Below are 19047 nucleotides of genomic sequence, written 5' to 3'. Positions count from 1 at the left end.
TTGATCATCAATCCTTAACCATTCAGGTGTCAATCAAATCGTTCATCCTTAACTGCCACAGAGAGTCTATTGCACAATAGTGGCAGCTTATAATATCAACTATCAACCTTAAGCAAACTCCACACAGACCACACACACTTACTACATATATTTATAGACAAAAACCAAAGGCACATTTGACCCTGTGAAAGTTCCTTAAAACAATTTGAAGACATGCTAGTTTACTTAATCTGACTATAAACAATGTCCAACAGTGGATTTACACTTTCAAGCACAGGGGAATTAAGCTGTCAGTTTCTTTTCTCCCTGAGCTGTTATGAACAAATGTCATTTCCACCACATTTCAAATCACCTTTCATTTTGTATTTGAAATGAAATTTTAAACATGTTTGGAATAAATAAAATGACTTACCCTTTTGGTTTGCTAATGCTAATTTCACAGCTGGCATTTATTTTGTCCAGAATACAGAGAATTAAACATTTTCACACTTTTTGTATTTATTTTTCACACTTTTGTGCCTATGCATTCTGAATGAAGCATCCACTGCATGGTTACTAAGAACTTTTGAAAAAACTTTATTGATACAAACATTTTGGTCATATGACACTTTACAGTAATGATTGTATAACAATATGTTAATATTTTTTAACACAATAAATATTGAAATTGTTTGTGTTTATATCACTATTTGTTGTTAATTTTTATATTTTTGTTTAGGGTTTTTATATTTTAAGATGAAAAGTTTGGGTCTGGTGATTCTATACCAAAAATGTAAAAAAAATTACCAGAAATAAATGATTGCATAGTAGAATGTTTCCAAAACTGTTTTAATGTGACCTTCAGATAACAAAGTTATCTGTGACATACAGTGACTGTAGTTGAGGAAACACAGATACGTCTCACTGACATTCAGTTGTTTTATAAATCCTGGATGTTATCATATTCAGTGTTCTGCTATTAGTTTAGATGAGTCACTGCTGTTCATTCAGCCGGCAAATTTTAAGGACACGCTCATATTGTATATCTGTACTGAGAGTCCCATGGGATAAATGTTACATAGATCGTGATGGGACAAAGCTGTTGGTATTTGCGTAGACACAAGCAAGTCATAAAGCAAGTGCATGCACATTTACACACACATTCAATGCTTCAATAAACATTTATAGGTTCTGATTGACAGAGAGGAAGTGGAGGAGAGGAAACGGATGCAAACCAAGAGCCTCAGGAAAAAAGGCATTTTGAATAATCATTTTACTGAGCAACGATAAGACATGCATTGATCTGAGTATCTGTGTGCATTTTGTGATCCTTCCCAAACTTACCAGATCATTGCCCATGCAAATATATCTTATTGCACTTTTTGTTTTGCCAAAACATTTCAGTACACTGACAATCTGGGATTTAAGATCACAAAAACAGAGTTTTAGGGTTTTGACAAATGTAATACAAAGAAATGCTATGAGAATTTGAATAAGAAATATTTTATATGTATTTATATGTATATATTTCAATACAATACTCAAATTAGTGGCATTGAGACTTGTACAGTTTTTAATCAAACTTTTCATTCATATTATAATATAATGATAATTGTAATGAAAAAAACAGTAATTTACAGTATACAGGGGACTTTTGCACTACACTGAACTTAAAACGCACAATTCTAATATAAATCTTATATATATATAAACCACGGAGAAGCATGGTTTCAAGCACCCTGTATCCCTCCTATCTGCTTATTATCACTTGCGTTTTACACAAACATCTTACACATTACACTGGAATGAGACACAAGAGACCCTAATTTAAATATGACCTTTGACATTTACATTCCTTAACTCACACATGCTTAGGGTTGGCTACATACACCTGTCATACACAACACACATATGCATCCATTCTATTTGCTCATAATCCCCTTTTTACACAATTTATCATCCTGATCCTTTGCAACCATTAAATATCACTGATTGTGTAATCCTCAGTAATCTATGTTACACCTAGGTTCAAATTACTTTACTGAGGTGTTATTTACAAATATTAGCATCGCAAATAAGTGATTACTAATTGTACAGAGCTGTTGTCTTTTTAAAGCTAATGGTCAAGTTAGAATGAGTTTCCTCTTAAGATAGAAGTTAAGATTTACAACTCTTACAGTTTGATAAACATCTCCCTCTAGTGGAATCATATGTAATTGCTTCAAATTCTGTCAATGAAATAATGGATACAGCAACAATTATTATTAATGAGTGCTAGAAAGAAAGAAAGTTAGCTCATATTTTACTGCTGACCATGTACCACATCACATTATGCCATCAACTGTTCATCAACAGTGCTCACATATGTACTCACATTGCTTTTACTGCCTTTGTAATCCATAGCACTATATCATCATATTTATAACACAGAAAATGAATTAATAATAATACTATAAATAAAATAAAAATGATATAATATAATTTTAATTAAATTAAAATAATATTAATAATTAAATGTATTAATATGAGACAACAAGTACGCTAAATCGAATCAACCCTGCGGCTTTGTGGTACATTTTACTGGATCAACCGAATCATCAACCATTCCGAAGGGAAACATAATGGTTTCAACCAATTGTATGTCACAAATTGCAAGTTTCAAAGATGAAGATGCAAGTTCCAAAACGAAGATAATTTTAATGAGCATAATCCACAGTGAGTGTTTAGCGCAACAGTGTGCGCTAAACACAAACAATAATGGACAACTGAACCGCAACACAAGAGGAACTTAAATACACAGTGATAATGAACTGGATGGCAAACATGTGTGTGCTTATTTTTAATGAACTGTCAAAGCAACCAACGGTCAGACAAGAACAGAGAACACAGGAAACAGGAAACAAAGATGAGCAACCTAAAAGTCCTTGATAAAGAAACTCACTTAACATAACCCGGAACAGCGTGAGTTTAGGGCGGGGGTATCTGTTTTCCGGACCAATGGGCATATTTATTAATAGGTGTGTTCGACATCGGCAGTGGCTGGATGTAACCAATCGGCAAGAGTTACCGTGTGCAGGCGGGGAAGAGCTGAAAACGGAGACGTGAAGTCGGACACTTTCTGCTTGCCGTAGTGCAATCGCGCGGCGTTTGCATACTTTATCACATCTGAAGTGAAATAAATGCAATATTTGCCAAATACAAAGACATTTCAGAGACATTTTCATTCAATACTTTATGTACTGCTTAAAACATTGTCTGTTACTGCAAAGTCTGTAGCAGTAATCCTGCACCGTTTCTTCCACAACAGAACTAGAGAAAACTAAGGACATCCAAGGCTGATTTATCCTTGACTGCTGCATCCCAGTTCGGAGGCTGCATCCTTCGAGGGCACATTTGAAGGCAGATTGCGTCACCGCGGTACAACGTAGCAAAGGCAGTCCCAATGCGAAGGCTCCTTCAAATGCCTCCTTCGTTTCCAAATGAAGGATACAACAGATGGATCCTTCATGGTCATGCCTACCCCAGGATTCATTGTGTGCCAGTGACAGCAGTATTTCTTGGAGAGAAATTGCAGAATTACACTTTTAAACGTAAGTTTTGGGTTTCAACTTACTCAAATGTATAAATAATATTTCATAAATAAATAATATAAGAAAAACTTTAAAGTGGTTCAAATGTTGACATATCTTACCAAGATGTGAGTATATATAGTTTATAATCATATACAGAAATGGACCATAGTGAACATAGACAGTTTGTGATCCCTGTTTTGTTTTCAGATAGTTTAATATAACTTTCAGAAAAGTCTAGTACAAATGTTACTGTCATTTATTACGGTCACAGTAGCTATGCGACAAGAACAGTCCTCCGTAAGGCAAGATTGTCCCTTTTAACACCGATCAGTCTCTAACATCGCCTGAGTCTGAGTCCTTCCATAGATGCAGCCTTTGAATTGGGATTGAACAGCTAATGAGTTCACAAGTTCGCTTAAGCCTAGTTCACACTACATGATTTTAAAACGTCGGGCTGAACTGTCCGGTTCACACTACATTACTTGCTCTCTGTGAAATCAGGAGTGTTCAAGTTGTTGAGCTGTTCACACCACACGACATAACGTGATTGATCCGCAACAGGAGGTAACGCACTACACGAGTTGACAACAACTCTGTCACCCAACGATTCAATCTTGTCTACAAACCACGTTTTGTCACAAAAAATCACGCGATAAAACGAACCGGAAATGACGCGAAACATCACGCGCGCTAATACCCAGCGAAGAAGACGAAGACCCATGCCTTGCTCTGATTGGAGCAACCCATGCCTTGCTCTGATTGGCTGTAGCTCATGACATCACTGAGGTTGAGTCGGGCGACAGCTCTGGATATCTAGCATGCTAGATATTTTTCTGGGCTCGGCGACGCGTCTGCGAGGCGTCTGCGAGCGTCTTTGATGCGTTGTTGGCTCTTTCATACTAACAGATTGGCGAGCGACCATCGTCCGCTAATCCCCCGCGATTTGCACGCGATAACACCCTGACCGGTCGGCGAGCTCAACGATTTGCAAATCGGGCTTAAATCGGGCTTATAATCCTGTAGTGTGAACTAGGCTTTAGGTGCGCGTGGCAAAATGACGTCATAGCGACGCAAGTGAAAATGCATGACCCCATTTCGTGTGACGGTGTGCACGCAATTTAGCCTGATTTATACTTTTGCCTGGCCTTATACCTCCGCTGACTGCACGCGCACCTCCCCAAATGGACAAGGCATTTATACTTGATGCAATCGTCGTTGTACTATACTTTGAAACGACAGGGGGCAACTCTGAGTAATTTTCCTCTAAACCATCAGGAGTCAGCGGTGAGATGTAAGGTTCACACGTGATGATGTTTGTTTTAGTACACTTCACCAAAACTACAAAAAAAATGTGTAAAACCCAGTAAACCTTGTATTACTGTTGTGACATTAGAACAAAATGTGTAAAGGTCACCAGCTGAAGTGCCCTTGAGAGCCACCAGAGGGTAGGCTACTCCACACCAGACTTTTATCACTCCATTACAAACTACATTTCCCATAACTCACTGCCCAGACTCATCACTGATTGCATTCACCTGTGTCTCATTACCCAGTCTCAGCCTATTTATACCATGTTCACTCATTCACTCACTGAGAAATGTTGTATGTTGTTACACTGCACTCCTGAGCGTCTCTTCATGGTTTCCCGTTTCCTGGATCCCCTGCCTGTTCCTCGGATTATTCTCCTGCCTCTGACCCCTGCCTGTGTTTTCTTGTTTTTTTTTGTTTGGACTGCTTACCTGTGTTTCGACCATTGCCTGTTTCTTGGATTACGTGTCTGGATGAATCCTAATAAAGCTGCATTTGGATCTCAATGTCTTGTCTCTGAGCAGTTCCGTAACAATATGGATATGAGAACATGTAAATTACAACAAAATTAATTTACAAAATTAATTAATATTTTCTAATTTCACAAAACATTTTTAATTTCGTGAACATTTTTATTAAACACGGACCTTTATTTTCATTAAAAGGAATTATTTTAGCTATTGTAGGCTCATTTTGCAAATGTAAGCAACTAATTTAGACGCTCAAACTGGGTGCCGGTGTGGTGAGACGTACATGCTCGGCCAGATTCACTTCGAAGTTGTGCATCATCAGAAGCGGAGACGCACGGAAAGTAATAAGACATTCATAAACCTCTTAAGGTTTTTTAAGTTAACAACTAGCTTCCTTGCTGGTTGCTGGCTAGTTATTCTGGTACTATCCTTCTGGATGAACTGGCCACCACACCATTTTTCGCCTGGCTCCTTCAATTTGCATTCCAGCTGATTGCAAGGATTGTTTGGTACCTCAATGATGGCAGTCATGCAGACTATCCTGGCTAGTGAGGGAATTCATTTGCAGCTTTGCTCATGCAGGAACAAGATTTCATGCAAAGACACACACCAGGTCTACTCTGCATGTCTTGGGCTGAAACATGCCCAATTGGCGATCAAGAATCCTGGTTCCTGTGAGCACAGTGTGGTGCCTTGCCATGAAAAGTCTTCATCACAGGCTATCACGCCAAGCTAGCCTGTCGGGCCAGGATCCCCTCATGTCACCTAGCCCTGCTCCAGCTGTCACTCCACAGGTATCCATTCATGTAGAGTTGCCCACCACAGAAACTGTATACTGAGGTGGACTGCTTGATGCATGCCTCCCTCTGCCCAGTGTGCTCAGCACGGATGAAAAAGAGGACACGCTTGATTTCGAGGAAGATGGGCAATTGGACTTTCTTCTCTCTGAAGAAGCAGAAGATTTTGAGGACTCCCCTTTCCTTACCCCTGAACACCCGGCACAACTCCTCGCTGCGGCAGGATCCATAGAGGAGGCGACCAGGGGACTGTTCTCTCCGCTTCTCAAAGTTAATCTGCAAGATGTGTGCAAACACACTGGAAATAAATAAAATATTCTGTGTCCGACTGTGGTAGCATAGACTGCAAAGTCACTCTAAGAGGGTAAGATTCTTCAGAGAGCGAAATGGGCTGCAAGACAGCTCCTTCCAGTATTTCCAGAGCTCCTGGAGGAGGTTGCGGTTACCTGGAAGGACAAAGCGTTCACCAGTAAGCTGTCTGTGCTGGGTGGATCCAGTCTAGATGTAGAGGGGGTGGAGAAATTCACTGCATGCCCCGTATGGAGCCATTAGATGCCACGCACTAGCACCTAAAGCGCACGGCGCCTGCAAATCTGACAATGCCATCTAAAGCGGACTAATTCCAGTTAAGCATGATGGTACGCACTTAGCAGTCTTTCTCAGTCAGGGCTAGGGTTGGGTACCGAAACGCGGTGCCAATAGGGAACCGGTTCCGACGTAAACGGTAGTAACCAGACAGAAAATTTCGGTACCTGATTTCGGTGCCTGAGTCTCTGTGTCATGAGGCGCACACACGCAAAGTCTCTCGCTCTCTCCCTCTCCACCGTGCGCGCACTATACGGTTTGGAGCACAGTCTGTTCTGTCTCGCATGCGCGCTCTTGCTCGCTCGCTCTAGATTCCAGGAGATTTTAACTAATTTGCGGGCATCAGGGAGCAGTTATCAATATGCGGGAGACTCCCGGAACGTCTGCTGATAGTGAGGGGATTAATGAAGATACCGAAGACAAAACGCTCCAAGGTTTAGCTGAATTTCACGTGTAAAATTACGCGTCAGAACGCCCTCTAGGTGTGCCGATTGTCTGAAGCCCATATAGAATCACGCCAATCCATTGGCTGATGGCGCGGGCGCCGCATTGACGCTCTTACGTTGTCATATTATATTAGCACGCGCATCATCTGCTCCTCAGATTTCTCTGCTGAAAAAGGAAGCTTGTCGGCAGCGCGAGGAGTTTGGCAGCGAACGGAGCGTCTCGTTCCCTATTCAGAGAACATGGGTTACACCAGTAACCAGAGACATTCTCTTTCATAGGTTTACTCAACGCTGCGTAACTAAGACGCAGTGGGAAGGAAATACCAAACTCGCCAAGCTAAGCGCTGCGTGACTAGTACAATGACCAGATAACTTACATGACTGGTTCAAGCAGACAAAACATGGGAACCTGTAGCCATGTCGATATTAGATTACCCTGGTAGTAATCTCTATTAATCTCCAGTATTATTACATTGTTTGATACAATATTGTTTTATTTGATATTATGTAAATGTGAATTTCTATTTTTTATTGGTTTATTTATTATTACCATATGTTACTTGTATTTATATTGTTTAAAGATTTAAGTTAATATTGTGACCAGTTTGGCCCTGTAAATAAAAGGGTATTATTTTTTGACAAAATGTGTGCGGTTTCGTTTTCTTAAGTACCGTTTCAAGAACCGTTTAAGCACCGGAACCGTTTAAAAAATACCAAGTAGGTACTGGTATCGGATAAAACCCAACCGATACCCAACCCTAGTCAGGGCTCTAAATGCGACCTATGTGAACACATACCAAGCAATGCTTCAGGATAAAGCGTCTACCTTGCCAATAGCCTATTATCATTTTTAAACATAAATATAAAACTTAATACGTTTTATTTAATGGCTACAACACATAGTAGGCTACAGTACAGAGAAATTTCATGTCAGAGCTGGATTTGAGCGAACGTCGTTTTGGTGAGTGTAAGCTGTTCATGAGTGGAGCGTTCGCTTGAGACATGACCGATTGAGTGGAGCGCGCTAGCATAGAGCGGAATATTGAGCAGAGCGTTACAACGTTCCGCTTCGCTCACATAATCTGCCACCCACCCCCCAGCTTTCGCATTCCTAGACTGCAGAGACAGAACGTGAATGCAGCTGGTCAGAGCGGAATACCAGAGCAGAAAACTGCCTGCCCTAGGCAGAATTATCCGCCTGCAAGAGCTCAGACGGTCCAGGCAGCTCCTCATCGTCAGGGGGCGAGAAGGGAGAAGGCGGCCGTTTTATGGGGTCTTCCCCAAGGAGAGTTTTCACTGTACCTCACAGGAAATGTTGAAAGTTTTTGCAAAACATATTAACAGAACACAGTATAACACCCCCTCAGGGAGATTGACTCTGTCCAAGCACTAAGTGCACACTCATGTGTAATACAGACCACAAACTTGTTCACGACTCATCCACACGATGGCAACCATAGTCAAAGTCAGCAGCCATATCACCTTGTAGCCCAAGACTGGTTGCCCACTGAAGCTACGCAGGGCTGAGCCTGGTTAGTACCTGGATGGGAGACCTCCGTAGAAAACCAGGTTGCTGCTGGAAGAGGTGTTAGTGAGGCCAGCAGGGGGTGCTCACCCTGTGGTCTGTGTGGGTCCTAACACCCCAGTATAGTGACGGTGACTGTCAAAGAGCACCGTCCTTCGGATGAGACGTTAAACCAAGGTCCTGACTCTCTGTGGTCATTAAAAAAGAGTAGGGGTGTAACCCCGGTGTCCAGGCCACATTCCACCCATTGGCCCTTGCCAATCATGGCCTCCTAATAACCCCCATCCATTGAATTGGCTCTATCACTCTCTCTCCTCTCCACCTATAGCTGGTGTGTGGTGAGCGCACTGGCGCCGTTGTACTGTGGCTGCTGTCGCATCATCCAAGTGGATGCTGCACACTGGTGGTGGTTGAGGAGAGACCCCCTGATATGATTGTAAAGCACTTTGGGTGTACAGTAGTACATATGAAAGCGCTATATAAATGCCTCATTCTATTCTATTCTTCTATTCAACAGAACTGTGTCATGACTCGTCCAGCCCTGGATGTGGTGTTTGTGGTTGGCAGGAGACTTCGAGGTCTGTGTCAATACTGGAGTTAGGATATCCCCTTTAGTGAGAAACTTAAACGTATGTTGCTTAATATATGCGTATGCACTTAATGTTATCAGAGGCCCGGGGTTACGCAAGTAACCTATTGTTCTCTCATACTCACTTAATTTCCAGGATATTGTATATAATTTGTGGGTTTATATGCGGGAGACTCAAGGAACTTCCGGGAGAGGTGGGATGTCTGGTAACAGGTATAATTTTGGGTAGTGTTGAAATTGACACTCGTCGATTCCATAAAGCAATACTTTCACTACGCTTGCCATTGCCAACTTCTGCCAGGATAACGTTCTCTTCTTTTGCACAAAAATATTTTTTGCCTGTTGACAAACAGCTTTGTATACATGATTTTTAATGTAAGCACCATTACACACATAACTGCTTAACTTTTACATAGACAAATTAACAGTTTGTAATGTAGCTTGCATTTCCAGTAAAAATAGCAATACTGCACCAGAAACATAAAAAGGTAAACAATAAAATGTATTGTAATAAACAGTAAAGTCCAATATTATCTAGCTAGCTACAGGCCTTTCTTGATTCATCCTTCCCATTGTGAAGACTCACATACAACTTGCACCTAGTCCATGTTTCACATCCATTTCTCACGATTTGTCTGTGGCCTTGTAGCATGAAGAAGAATGTGGAAATCTGATAGTGTTTAGTCTTAACCAAAGATAAAGTTGAGTGGAGACAACTTATCTACTTATCAAAATTAAACTGAGTGCAAAGACTCATAATCAATCTCTTTACATTTTAAGACATGCGAGGATCATTTCAGTAGACCTACAGAAGAATAACAAAAGCTTATTTCTTTTAAAAAAACTGGATATTTAAGAATAATGATGTGATTAATATTGTAGTGTTTGCATTTGCAGTTGTAGTTTTTCCAGTTTAAAGTTTGGGTCATCCTTCATAGCAGACAACAGCTGCCTTGTTAAATCTCCTAGATTGTTCATGTACAGATCCAACTCTCTAAGGTGTGAGGGGTTCGATCTTAGAGCTGATGCCAGAACAGCACAAGCTTCATCTGTAAGACCACAATATTCCAAACTGCAAAGACAAAAAAATAAAATAAAAAAATATTAGAAAAGAAGTCTCAGTGTCCCTTTTGAACATTCTGTTGACTATAAGTAACTCTGCAACTACTGTACTTGTCACCTAATGTCTAATATCTAATGAGAGTTAGTAGACATGTAGGTGCAAGGTTATTTATAGTCAACAGAATGTGTTGAAGGGGCCATCAAAACAAAGTGAGACCACATCATGTTCTTACCGCAGTATCTCAAGTTTACAGTCAGGCTTTTCCATAGCGGTACAGAGCATTTTCACCCCTAATGTTCTTGGTTTATTTTGAGACAGATCCAGCTCTCTCAGGTGTGACGGGTTTGATTTCAATGTTGAAGCCAGAGCAGCACAACCTTCCTCTGCAATGTTGCAATCTCTCAGTCTGTAAAGAAAAAAAAATCCTAATAATGTTGTGGAAAATTGTCTAAATGTACAGTGGGGTCCAATGTCTAGGATGACATTAAAAATCTAGATTGTTTTTTAATTTAAACCTGGAAATAAAGTTTTACGATTCTAAAATAATTCAAAGTAAGAAATAAGAACATTTGTGAAAATTGTACAAAAGGTCACATTTCCCATGAATTGTCCTCAGTTGTATTACAAATAAATGCAACTGATTGAATATATAGAAGCAATACTGCAGAAAAAAAGGAATTAATGTGAAAGATACCAGTATCTATTCTGATATTCTGACTTTTTGTTAATATGATGACTCGTATTGAAATCAGTATTTTCATTTTGCTTACCGCAGAACTTCTAATTTACAGTTTGGATTTTCCAATACAACAAAAAGTTGCTGCACACCGGAGTCACCCAGTTTATTCCAACCAAGATCCAGCTCTTTCAGGTTTAAAGGATTTGATTTCAAAGCTTTGGCCAGAGCAGCACAGCCTTCACTAGTGACGCCACAATTCATTAACCTGCTGAGAGAATGACACACTCATTTCTGTCCCAAGCTTTGGCACACAAAACTTATTTGACAAAAGTGGTGAGTGCTGATCTTGCCTGAGCATCTCAAGATTACAGTCAGAATGTTCCAATTCAACAGAGAGCCTCTTTAGACCAAGGTTTGTGAGTTTATTACCAGACAAATCCAGATCTCTCAGATGTGAGGGGTTTGATCTTAGAGCTGAGGCCAGAGCTGAACAACCTTCATCTGTGATACCACAGTCTCCCAACCTGCAGAAAAAAACAACAAATAACAAAATAAAACAAAACAATTATAGACTCTTTATTGACTGTGACATTTATTACTCTCTGTGACACAACCTTACCTCAGTATCTCCAGTTTACAGTGAGGATTCTCTAGTCCATCAGCAAGGACCTTCATTCCTAAATCTTTCAGTTTATTCCCAGACAGATTCAGCTCTCTCAGGTGTGAGGGGTTTGATTTAAGAACCAAAGCCAGAGCAGCACAACCTTCATCTGTAACACCACAAAGTCTCATCCTACAGAGAAAATAGGTTAAAGGACAAAAAAAAAAAAAAAAAAAAAAAAAAATATATATATATATGCTATTCCTTAGCTAAAGGTACAGTTAGTAATTTCACGTAATGTAATGTTTTAGTGAGGATAATTCGAGAAGTTATCTCACCACAGTTTCTCTAGTTTACAGTGAGGATTCTGCAATTCAGCAGAAAGATTCTTCAATCCAGAGTTACTGAGTTTATTTCCGGACAGATCCAGCTCTTTCAAATGTGAGGGGTTTAATCTCAGAGCCAAAGCCAGAAAAGTGCAACCTTTATCAGAAACACTACAAAACTCCAGCCTGCATAAAAAATAAGTTTAAGACTTTAACGTTACCTCCTGGTTTCACAGACAAGGCTTAAGCCTAGTCCCAGACTAAAATGCATGTTCGAGCTGATTTAGCTGAAAGCAATTTGCACTGATACTGTATAAAATCCACGATCCCGGTACCGGGACAAAAAATCTTTGTTATGATGTTCGTACGTTCTTTTTATAGGCTTCCCTATAAGGTATCACCCAATTCTTGGTATCATTTGAAAGCTTAGAATATACTTTACAAAGAATACCATCACTTTATGATACATATCAAATGAAATATTAGCTTAAATTAGGGGTGACCCCGAATAGTCGAAGATTCGATGCTTCGATAGGAGGAGCCTGATTCGACTACCAATCTCACGGTCGAATCTTCGCAGATGTGTTATTAACCCTCTAGGCGCCACGGTCGAGTTTACTCGACGAGATGCGGCTCTGAATAAAACGGCCGATTTTGTCAAATTGGGTGTCAAATTTCGTTCGTCCTCCCTTCCACTGGATGGCAGACATGTCATACTTCATCCCCAAATCAAAAAAACGTCATGTTTCTATACAAAATGTTCGAATTAGAGCGCATTGAATCAGTGCGATCAAAAGCGGAGCTAGTGTGCGAGTGAGCCATGTTATCAGATCCTCTCCGCAATCGCGGCGACAGTATTGTGGTGGAGACTTTGTCTAATGCCACTGGGTATGTTAGACGAGGTCGAAGTATTCATAGGAGAGTTAGGAGACAACGTGGAGGCAGGGTCAGGAGTCGCAATGACAATGACAGCAGTCCGAGCTGTGCACACTCGGCGCGCTCGCGCGAGGCAGATCTGGGCGCGCTGCTCGTATCATCTCACTCATGATCTGTGCCTTGCCATGGCGAGTGAGCGTTTGAACTAAACAGGTCGTGTCTACTTGTGTTTGTATGTCATATGAATAAAATATATTTGCCCCATACATGGAATCAGAGTGCCTACTGTATTTAGTAAATGGAAAATCTCTACAGCAAAAGGCCAATCACTACATGCATTCGGTTTGTTTCTACCATTTATTAGTAATGATTTACACAGTTTGTTTACTACTTACTATATACCTGAGCATTCAGTATTGTGCAATATAACATACAGAAGGTGATGGACATTTTGGGGGAAAAGAAGTGCTGCATTTTATCATTTAAACATGTGACTTTTCATGAAAATTCTATAATACAAGATATGACCACCATATGATGTCATAATATGCAAATTCGATGGGAAAATGTAATCCCTACATAAACTTTGGGTCTTCCTTAATATTTCTCTAATTTACAGAAAGTCTCTATCTTTTATCACTTTTAAGATATAGCCTTTAGAAATTATGATGTCAAAATCGAACGTTTTAGGAAAAAACCTCTGGCGCCTAAAGGGTTAAACGAGGATTATGTCATTTTGGCTGAGTGTGCTCAATGTCTGATTTCACATAGAACTACTGGTTTTCTGTCAATACGTTAATATACAGCCTATTATGATAATGCTGTCAATAAAAATGTGCAAAGAAAGAAGCTTTTAATAAATATTTTTTAACGTGCGTGCAGCGTGAATAAATCCAAACACCCCGTGACAGATTTAAGTTTCACTTTCGATCCGTGGCCAACAGAGGAGCGTCTTGTCGGCAGGGATTTAAATCTTTAAAAATGTCTGGAATAAGAAAATCTAAAGATGCACACCATCAGAAAGGATATTCTCCAAGGCTGGATTTAGCATCAGGAAAACCATGATCGCACTTCTGCCGGCCAACGTTAACAGGTTGGTTTTCCTCGGGACGTTCTAAAACGCTTAAAAGCTTTTAAAACGCTTAAATGGCACTTTTACGTGCTTAATGTATGTACACAGTAGGCTACACACCTTAAGAAACCATTCCATGTGCAGATAAGCAGATGAACCCAGAATATGAACGCAACGCGTTTCTCAGATAGAAAGTCACGTAAAGCTTTTTCTTTAACGGTTTTCTATGGGAGGAAAATGCTTAACGTAGTCGTAGCCTATAATAAAACGCATATTCATATTCTGGGCTCATCTGCTTTTCTGTAGGCTATATGCTTTATTAATAAGGTGTGTACAGAATTTGATCTTTTAATATAACAGTTTTAGGACAAAGTCGTTAAGCGTTTTTCACGTTAAAGACCCACTCCGATGAAAATAATGTTTTTCTAGGTGTTAACATGTTCTTGTGGCATTTTTCTGATGTTAGAGGACATATCTTGAGAAAAATAAGCTCAAAGTTGTATTTCTACATTCAAATGGCTGTGAATCAGTAGCAGACGCTAAAATGCCGGCTAAAATAGACTGGAGTTGTGACGTAGTAACACTGGGCGTCTCCACACGCGACGTCTTGGAGTGAAATAATGATCGGTGATCGGTGATAACTTTGATTAACTTCGGATAATAATAATTAACGTGTATATAATACTGTTGCCCCACCGGTATTGGGGGTGTAAGCTAGCGGGAGAGACAGAGCTCTCAGCAACGGGCAGGGGGAGGGTCGTCTCCGTGCCAACGGCTCCGCCCACAACGCAGAGGCGAATTGCTAATGAGCTACTGCCGCTCTGCTGAAGCGAAGTCCCAGAAAACGGCACAGGTTTTGTGATTTTGGCTAAAAATGGCATAATCATAATTTAAAGACCACTGGGAATGTTTAAAAATAGCTCAAAATATGATCGGAGTGGGACTTTAAGCATTTTAGAATGTATTTTATCTGCGCACACAATTTGAAAAGACTGAAACGGACACAGGCCGAGTGAAAGACTGGATTTAGTTTTTTCGATCAGGAATGGGTACAAGTGATTTCAAAACATTTCAGCCGGTTCTAATTTGATTTTTGGATACTGTGAACACGTTTAGCTAAAAAGACTGCCGCTCCAGTTTAGCGTTTATTGTTGTTTCTGCAGTTAAAAAGACAACGTTGACAATACTGGCCATACTTTCGTTATTTTCAATAATGTCTTTATTTTTATTTTATTAATTGATCACTCAGGGTGATCTAATTTAACTATTTGTGACTTGTGTTTTGAATATTTGTTCCCTTGCACTTTAGGCATTTGCACACATTTGTTCTGCTTCTTGTGACTTGATTCTGACTTATTTCGTTTTGTATTTTTATTTATTATAAATGTATATTGTGTTCTTAATTGTTGATTATTTTTCAGTGCATCGATATTGCCAGGGTTCTCAAGTTTTATTAAAAGCTTGGAGTGAGATCACATGCGGTTAGGGGAGGAGCCTAAATGGAGCCCCGCCCCCGCCTATCCCCGCCCCCAATTTTACCCATTGTTCATAATTAACCAGCAAAAATTTAAATTATAACAATTGGTAAATCTGATAAATGACAGAGCAATTCATCACATCAAATATAGGCCTACTCTTTAATGTTATATTTCAAAATTAGGCTATAAATATATAACAAATTGCTCCAATGTTTGGAAAAACAAATATTTTTGCATTTTTCCCTGACATCTTTGAAAAATACAAATGCAATGGCAATGATTAGGCTAATGTATGTTTTGACAGGATATACAATATTATCAAGAGCACTCTGCTTTAGCCTTAATGTAACTAGAAATACTATTAATACAGTATAATATAGAATTTAAAATAAACTAAAGAAATACATCTTCATTCCTTCCCATACCCAATAACATTTCCTTAGCCAAACCGAGCCAAAGCTTTTGGCCTGGTTGCAAAGCAGTTGTAGAGTTTTTGACTGCATCAATAATGTATACGATGGGCTATATATTAAATGTTCTAGTCTAAAAATGTTAGGCGAGCTTTCTTCCAAATTACTTTCTCCATCACGACGTGTGTTCGCGCGATGTCGCGGTGGCTGAACTTCCGTGTGTGTTCGCGGACTTCGCGCGTCTATAAGTTGCCTAGTAACGAACGCAATCTGGCCGAGATGTGGACGCGCTGGCGGCAGGAAACTTATCTTTGTGTGCATGCGCCTCGTATACAACGTTATATATAAAGCTTGCAGGACAACTTGGTTGGTATTGCCTTTTCAGCGTGAGAAATACACGGTGTGGCGTGTGAGCGTGTGAACTGGTTGAATTGCGTGTGTCTCACGGCCAATGCGTGAGACTTGAGAACCCTGGATATTGCACTGTAGGCTTACTTAGAGCATGCTCGTACAGGCAATTCAGCCGATTTAATTTGATTTGCATGTGAAATGCAAATCCTATCTGCAGTGTGGCCTTTCTGCAGTTATTTATGTTATTTCTTAGTTTTATTGATCCAAAATGTTTTTATACATTTTCTTCTATATCTTTGTGTGATGTTCTGTAGATCGCGGCTTTAAAATGTTAAAGCCCCGCCCCCTCCCCAACACTGCACACATGATTCGACTATTAGTCGACTATAGGCAGGACTTGACGAATCTGATTCGACTATGAAAATCCTTAGTCGGGGACACCCCTAGCTTAAATATGCATTGGTCCCAGGCAAATATTTCCGCTTTATGATTGCGAAGAAATCTTTCTACAAATATTTATTTTTTATATATTTCACAAAACAGTCAAGTCATATATTACAATAAAGCTCTCATTCTAAGGAATTTGTCAATGTAGGTTATTACATTGTGAGACAATCATAGATCGAAATATCTTCAAAATAATCGCGCAGTGAAATAAAATCAAACAGAGGTGACAGATAAAAGTATCACATTCCTGCTTCGATGTCCACTCTGTTGACCGAAAGTGAAATATCTGCGAGTTCGCGTGTGTTATTATAGTTTATGAACTGTTTTGATTTCTATAATTGCATCTAGAAAGATAAAAGCATCAATGGCATTGATAAAAGCGATCTTTGGAAGTGCAACTGGTTTCTAAATGGACGATTTGGAGAAGTTTTGAGTGCACATTCTCAAGACTGCGTTTGGGTAAGTTACGTACACCCTATGGATTTTCAGCATTTACAATGTTTATATACATTTTTACTAACATAAAGTTATTGTTAGTTTGAAATGTGAAAGCACAGCAACCAATCTGATAAACTATAATCTGAAAATAAATATCAAATGTTTTGGATATGGTAAGTATGATTGCGCAATAGTTTCCAACTTTGCATAAGTTGAATAAAATGGTCATTTCAGTAAATCTACATTCTGATATTGTGAAATGGATATTATTACAGTGCAGAAACTATGTATAAACAGTGATTTCTTTGTTTCAGGTTCTATTGGAGATTGAAGATGTGGCACTGTTGGCACAGTGTTGGCACAGCTGGCATCACATCTCCAGGAGGCTGGCCGGTGATGTTGAGGTGATGCACAACACAGGTGACAAAACTGATGCCCATATAATGAATGACATAAATCTGGAGGATGAGGATCCTGTTCTAGATTGTAATAGACCACAGATTTTAGGCAAATAATTTGTCAAATGATAAGTCTTGTATCTTCTGAAAGAATAAAATGATCAAAATCATAAAGCGCCTATTTTTTTCTTTTTGTTTACTATAGCACAGACAACATATACTATAATATTTATCACATTCAGCAGTGTTTTATATAATTTCAATGGGTTTTCAGTAAAATTACACTGGAATATTGCATATGTACCACTGAGTATGGGTATGAGCAGAGTTTAGATTTGGGTAGGTGGAAATTACATAAAAAAAGGTAATATTCCTCCCTTCAGATTTATTTTAATATCTTTTTCATTTTTTATCATAGAAAAAATTATTTTTTCCAGTGTTTGCTGTCATCTAGAGGAAATAGCCATACTTGTCTGCATGTTGCTAGAGCCCACAGGGCCTGAGTTATACACTTTCAAAAATGAATTTAAAATTTAAAAATCAAAAAGCGCCTCTTTTTTGTGTTCATTAAAGCTCAGACAACATATACTTAAATGTTTATCACTTTTAGCCCTGTTTTATGAAACTGCAAAGGGTTTCCTGTAAAATGACACCAAAACTGTGTATTTAGGCCAAAGTATGTGGGAATGGGAAGCTTTTTAATTTGGGTAGGCCAAATCCAGGTGGAAATCCCCAAAAATGGCAAGGATTGTAAGAGGTTAAAATATATCAGTGCCATTGTTTTGTCTCAAGATGCACACCAGTAATGTTTTTTTTTTCTAAGGTATGTTTATAAAAGCTATACTTAAAAGTCCTAATTGAACTAAGTCCTAATCCTCGTTTAGTCTAAACCTTGTCTGTAAAACAGGGCTTACATGTAATAATTCAATATTTCATTTTATTAATATAAACAGCTGAATAAACCAATAAGAAAAGAAAGGAAAAAACATGGGGATAAAAAACAAAAACAAAAAGATGAACTTACCTCAGCCTCTCCAACTGACAATGAGGATTTTCCAGTCCAGCACAGAGTAGCTTCAGTCCTGAATCATTCACAGTACTCCTAGTCAGGTTTAACTCTTTCAGACAGCAAGTCTTTGAGCTGAGAACAGAACCTAAGGTTGTATAGCCTTTCCTTGTCAGGTTATGCTCACAAAGTCTGCAAGAAAAAAAAAAGAGTTTTTTATAGTAATTTCAGCATGTGCATGTATAGACAATGTTGGGTAAATTATCTCTGGAATTACATGAATCTTTTAGATTACACTGTTTTAATTAAAATAATCGAAATACTTCTAAATTCATTGAAATAACTCAATGCAAGAATAATCTTTTGCCATATTTAACACAAAACAGAAATACAATTCCATTATATATATATATATATATATATATATATATATATATATATATACACTACCGTTCAAAAGTTTGGGGTCGGTACGATTTGAAATACTTTTAAAAGAATTCTCTTCTGCTAACCATGGCTGCGCTTATTTGATTAAAAATACAACAAAAATCAGTTATAGTATTAAATATTACTCCAGTGTAAATCAGCTGTTTTCTGTGTGAATATATAGTAAAGTGTAATTTATTCCTGT

General features: G+C 39.0%; 1 protein-coding gene across 7 annotated transcripts in view; it reads right to left on the bottom strand.

Moving 5' to 3' along the window:
- Positions 1–9625: 9625 nt before the first annotated feature.
- The window catches only part of LOC130077916 (NACHT, LRR and PYD domains-containing protein 3-like), a 36719-nt gene continuing 27297 nt past the window's right edge, over positions 9626–19047 (bottom strand). For 6 of the 7 annotated variants that reach the window (XM_056243333.1, XM_056243332.1, XM_056243329.1 and 3 more), the window contains 4 exons: positions 18435–18608; positions 11953–12126; positions 11633–11806; positions 11112–11537 (listed from right to left, as the gene is read on the bottom strand). In XM_056243333.1, the coding sequence (XP_056099308.1) occupies positions 11255–11537; positions 11633–11806; positions 11953–12126; positions 18435–18608 (805 nt within the window). In that variant the 3' untranslated portion in view covers positions 11112–11254. Of the gene's footprint in view, positions 10344–10566; positions 10741–11104; positions 11538–11632; positions 11807–11952; positions 12127–18434; positions 18609–19047 lie in introns of those variants that run through there. The other variant, XM_056243335.1, reaches the window with a different exon arrangement.

Source organism: Rhinichthys klamathensis, unplaced genomic scaffold (assembly GCF_029890125.1).
Source record: "Rhinichthys klamathensis goyatoka isolate OS25496 unplaced genomic scaffold, OSU_Roscu_1.1 h1tg000786l_1, whole genome shotgun sequence".
NCBI lineage: Eukaryota > Metazoa > Chordata > Actinopteri > Cypriniformes > Leuciscidae > Rhinichthys > Rhinichthys klamathensis.
Note: the sequence above shows the minus strand (reverse complement) of the source record. Positions and strands in the feature narration are given on the sequence as shown.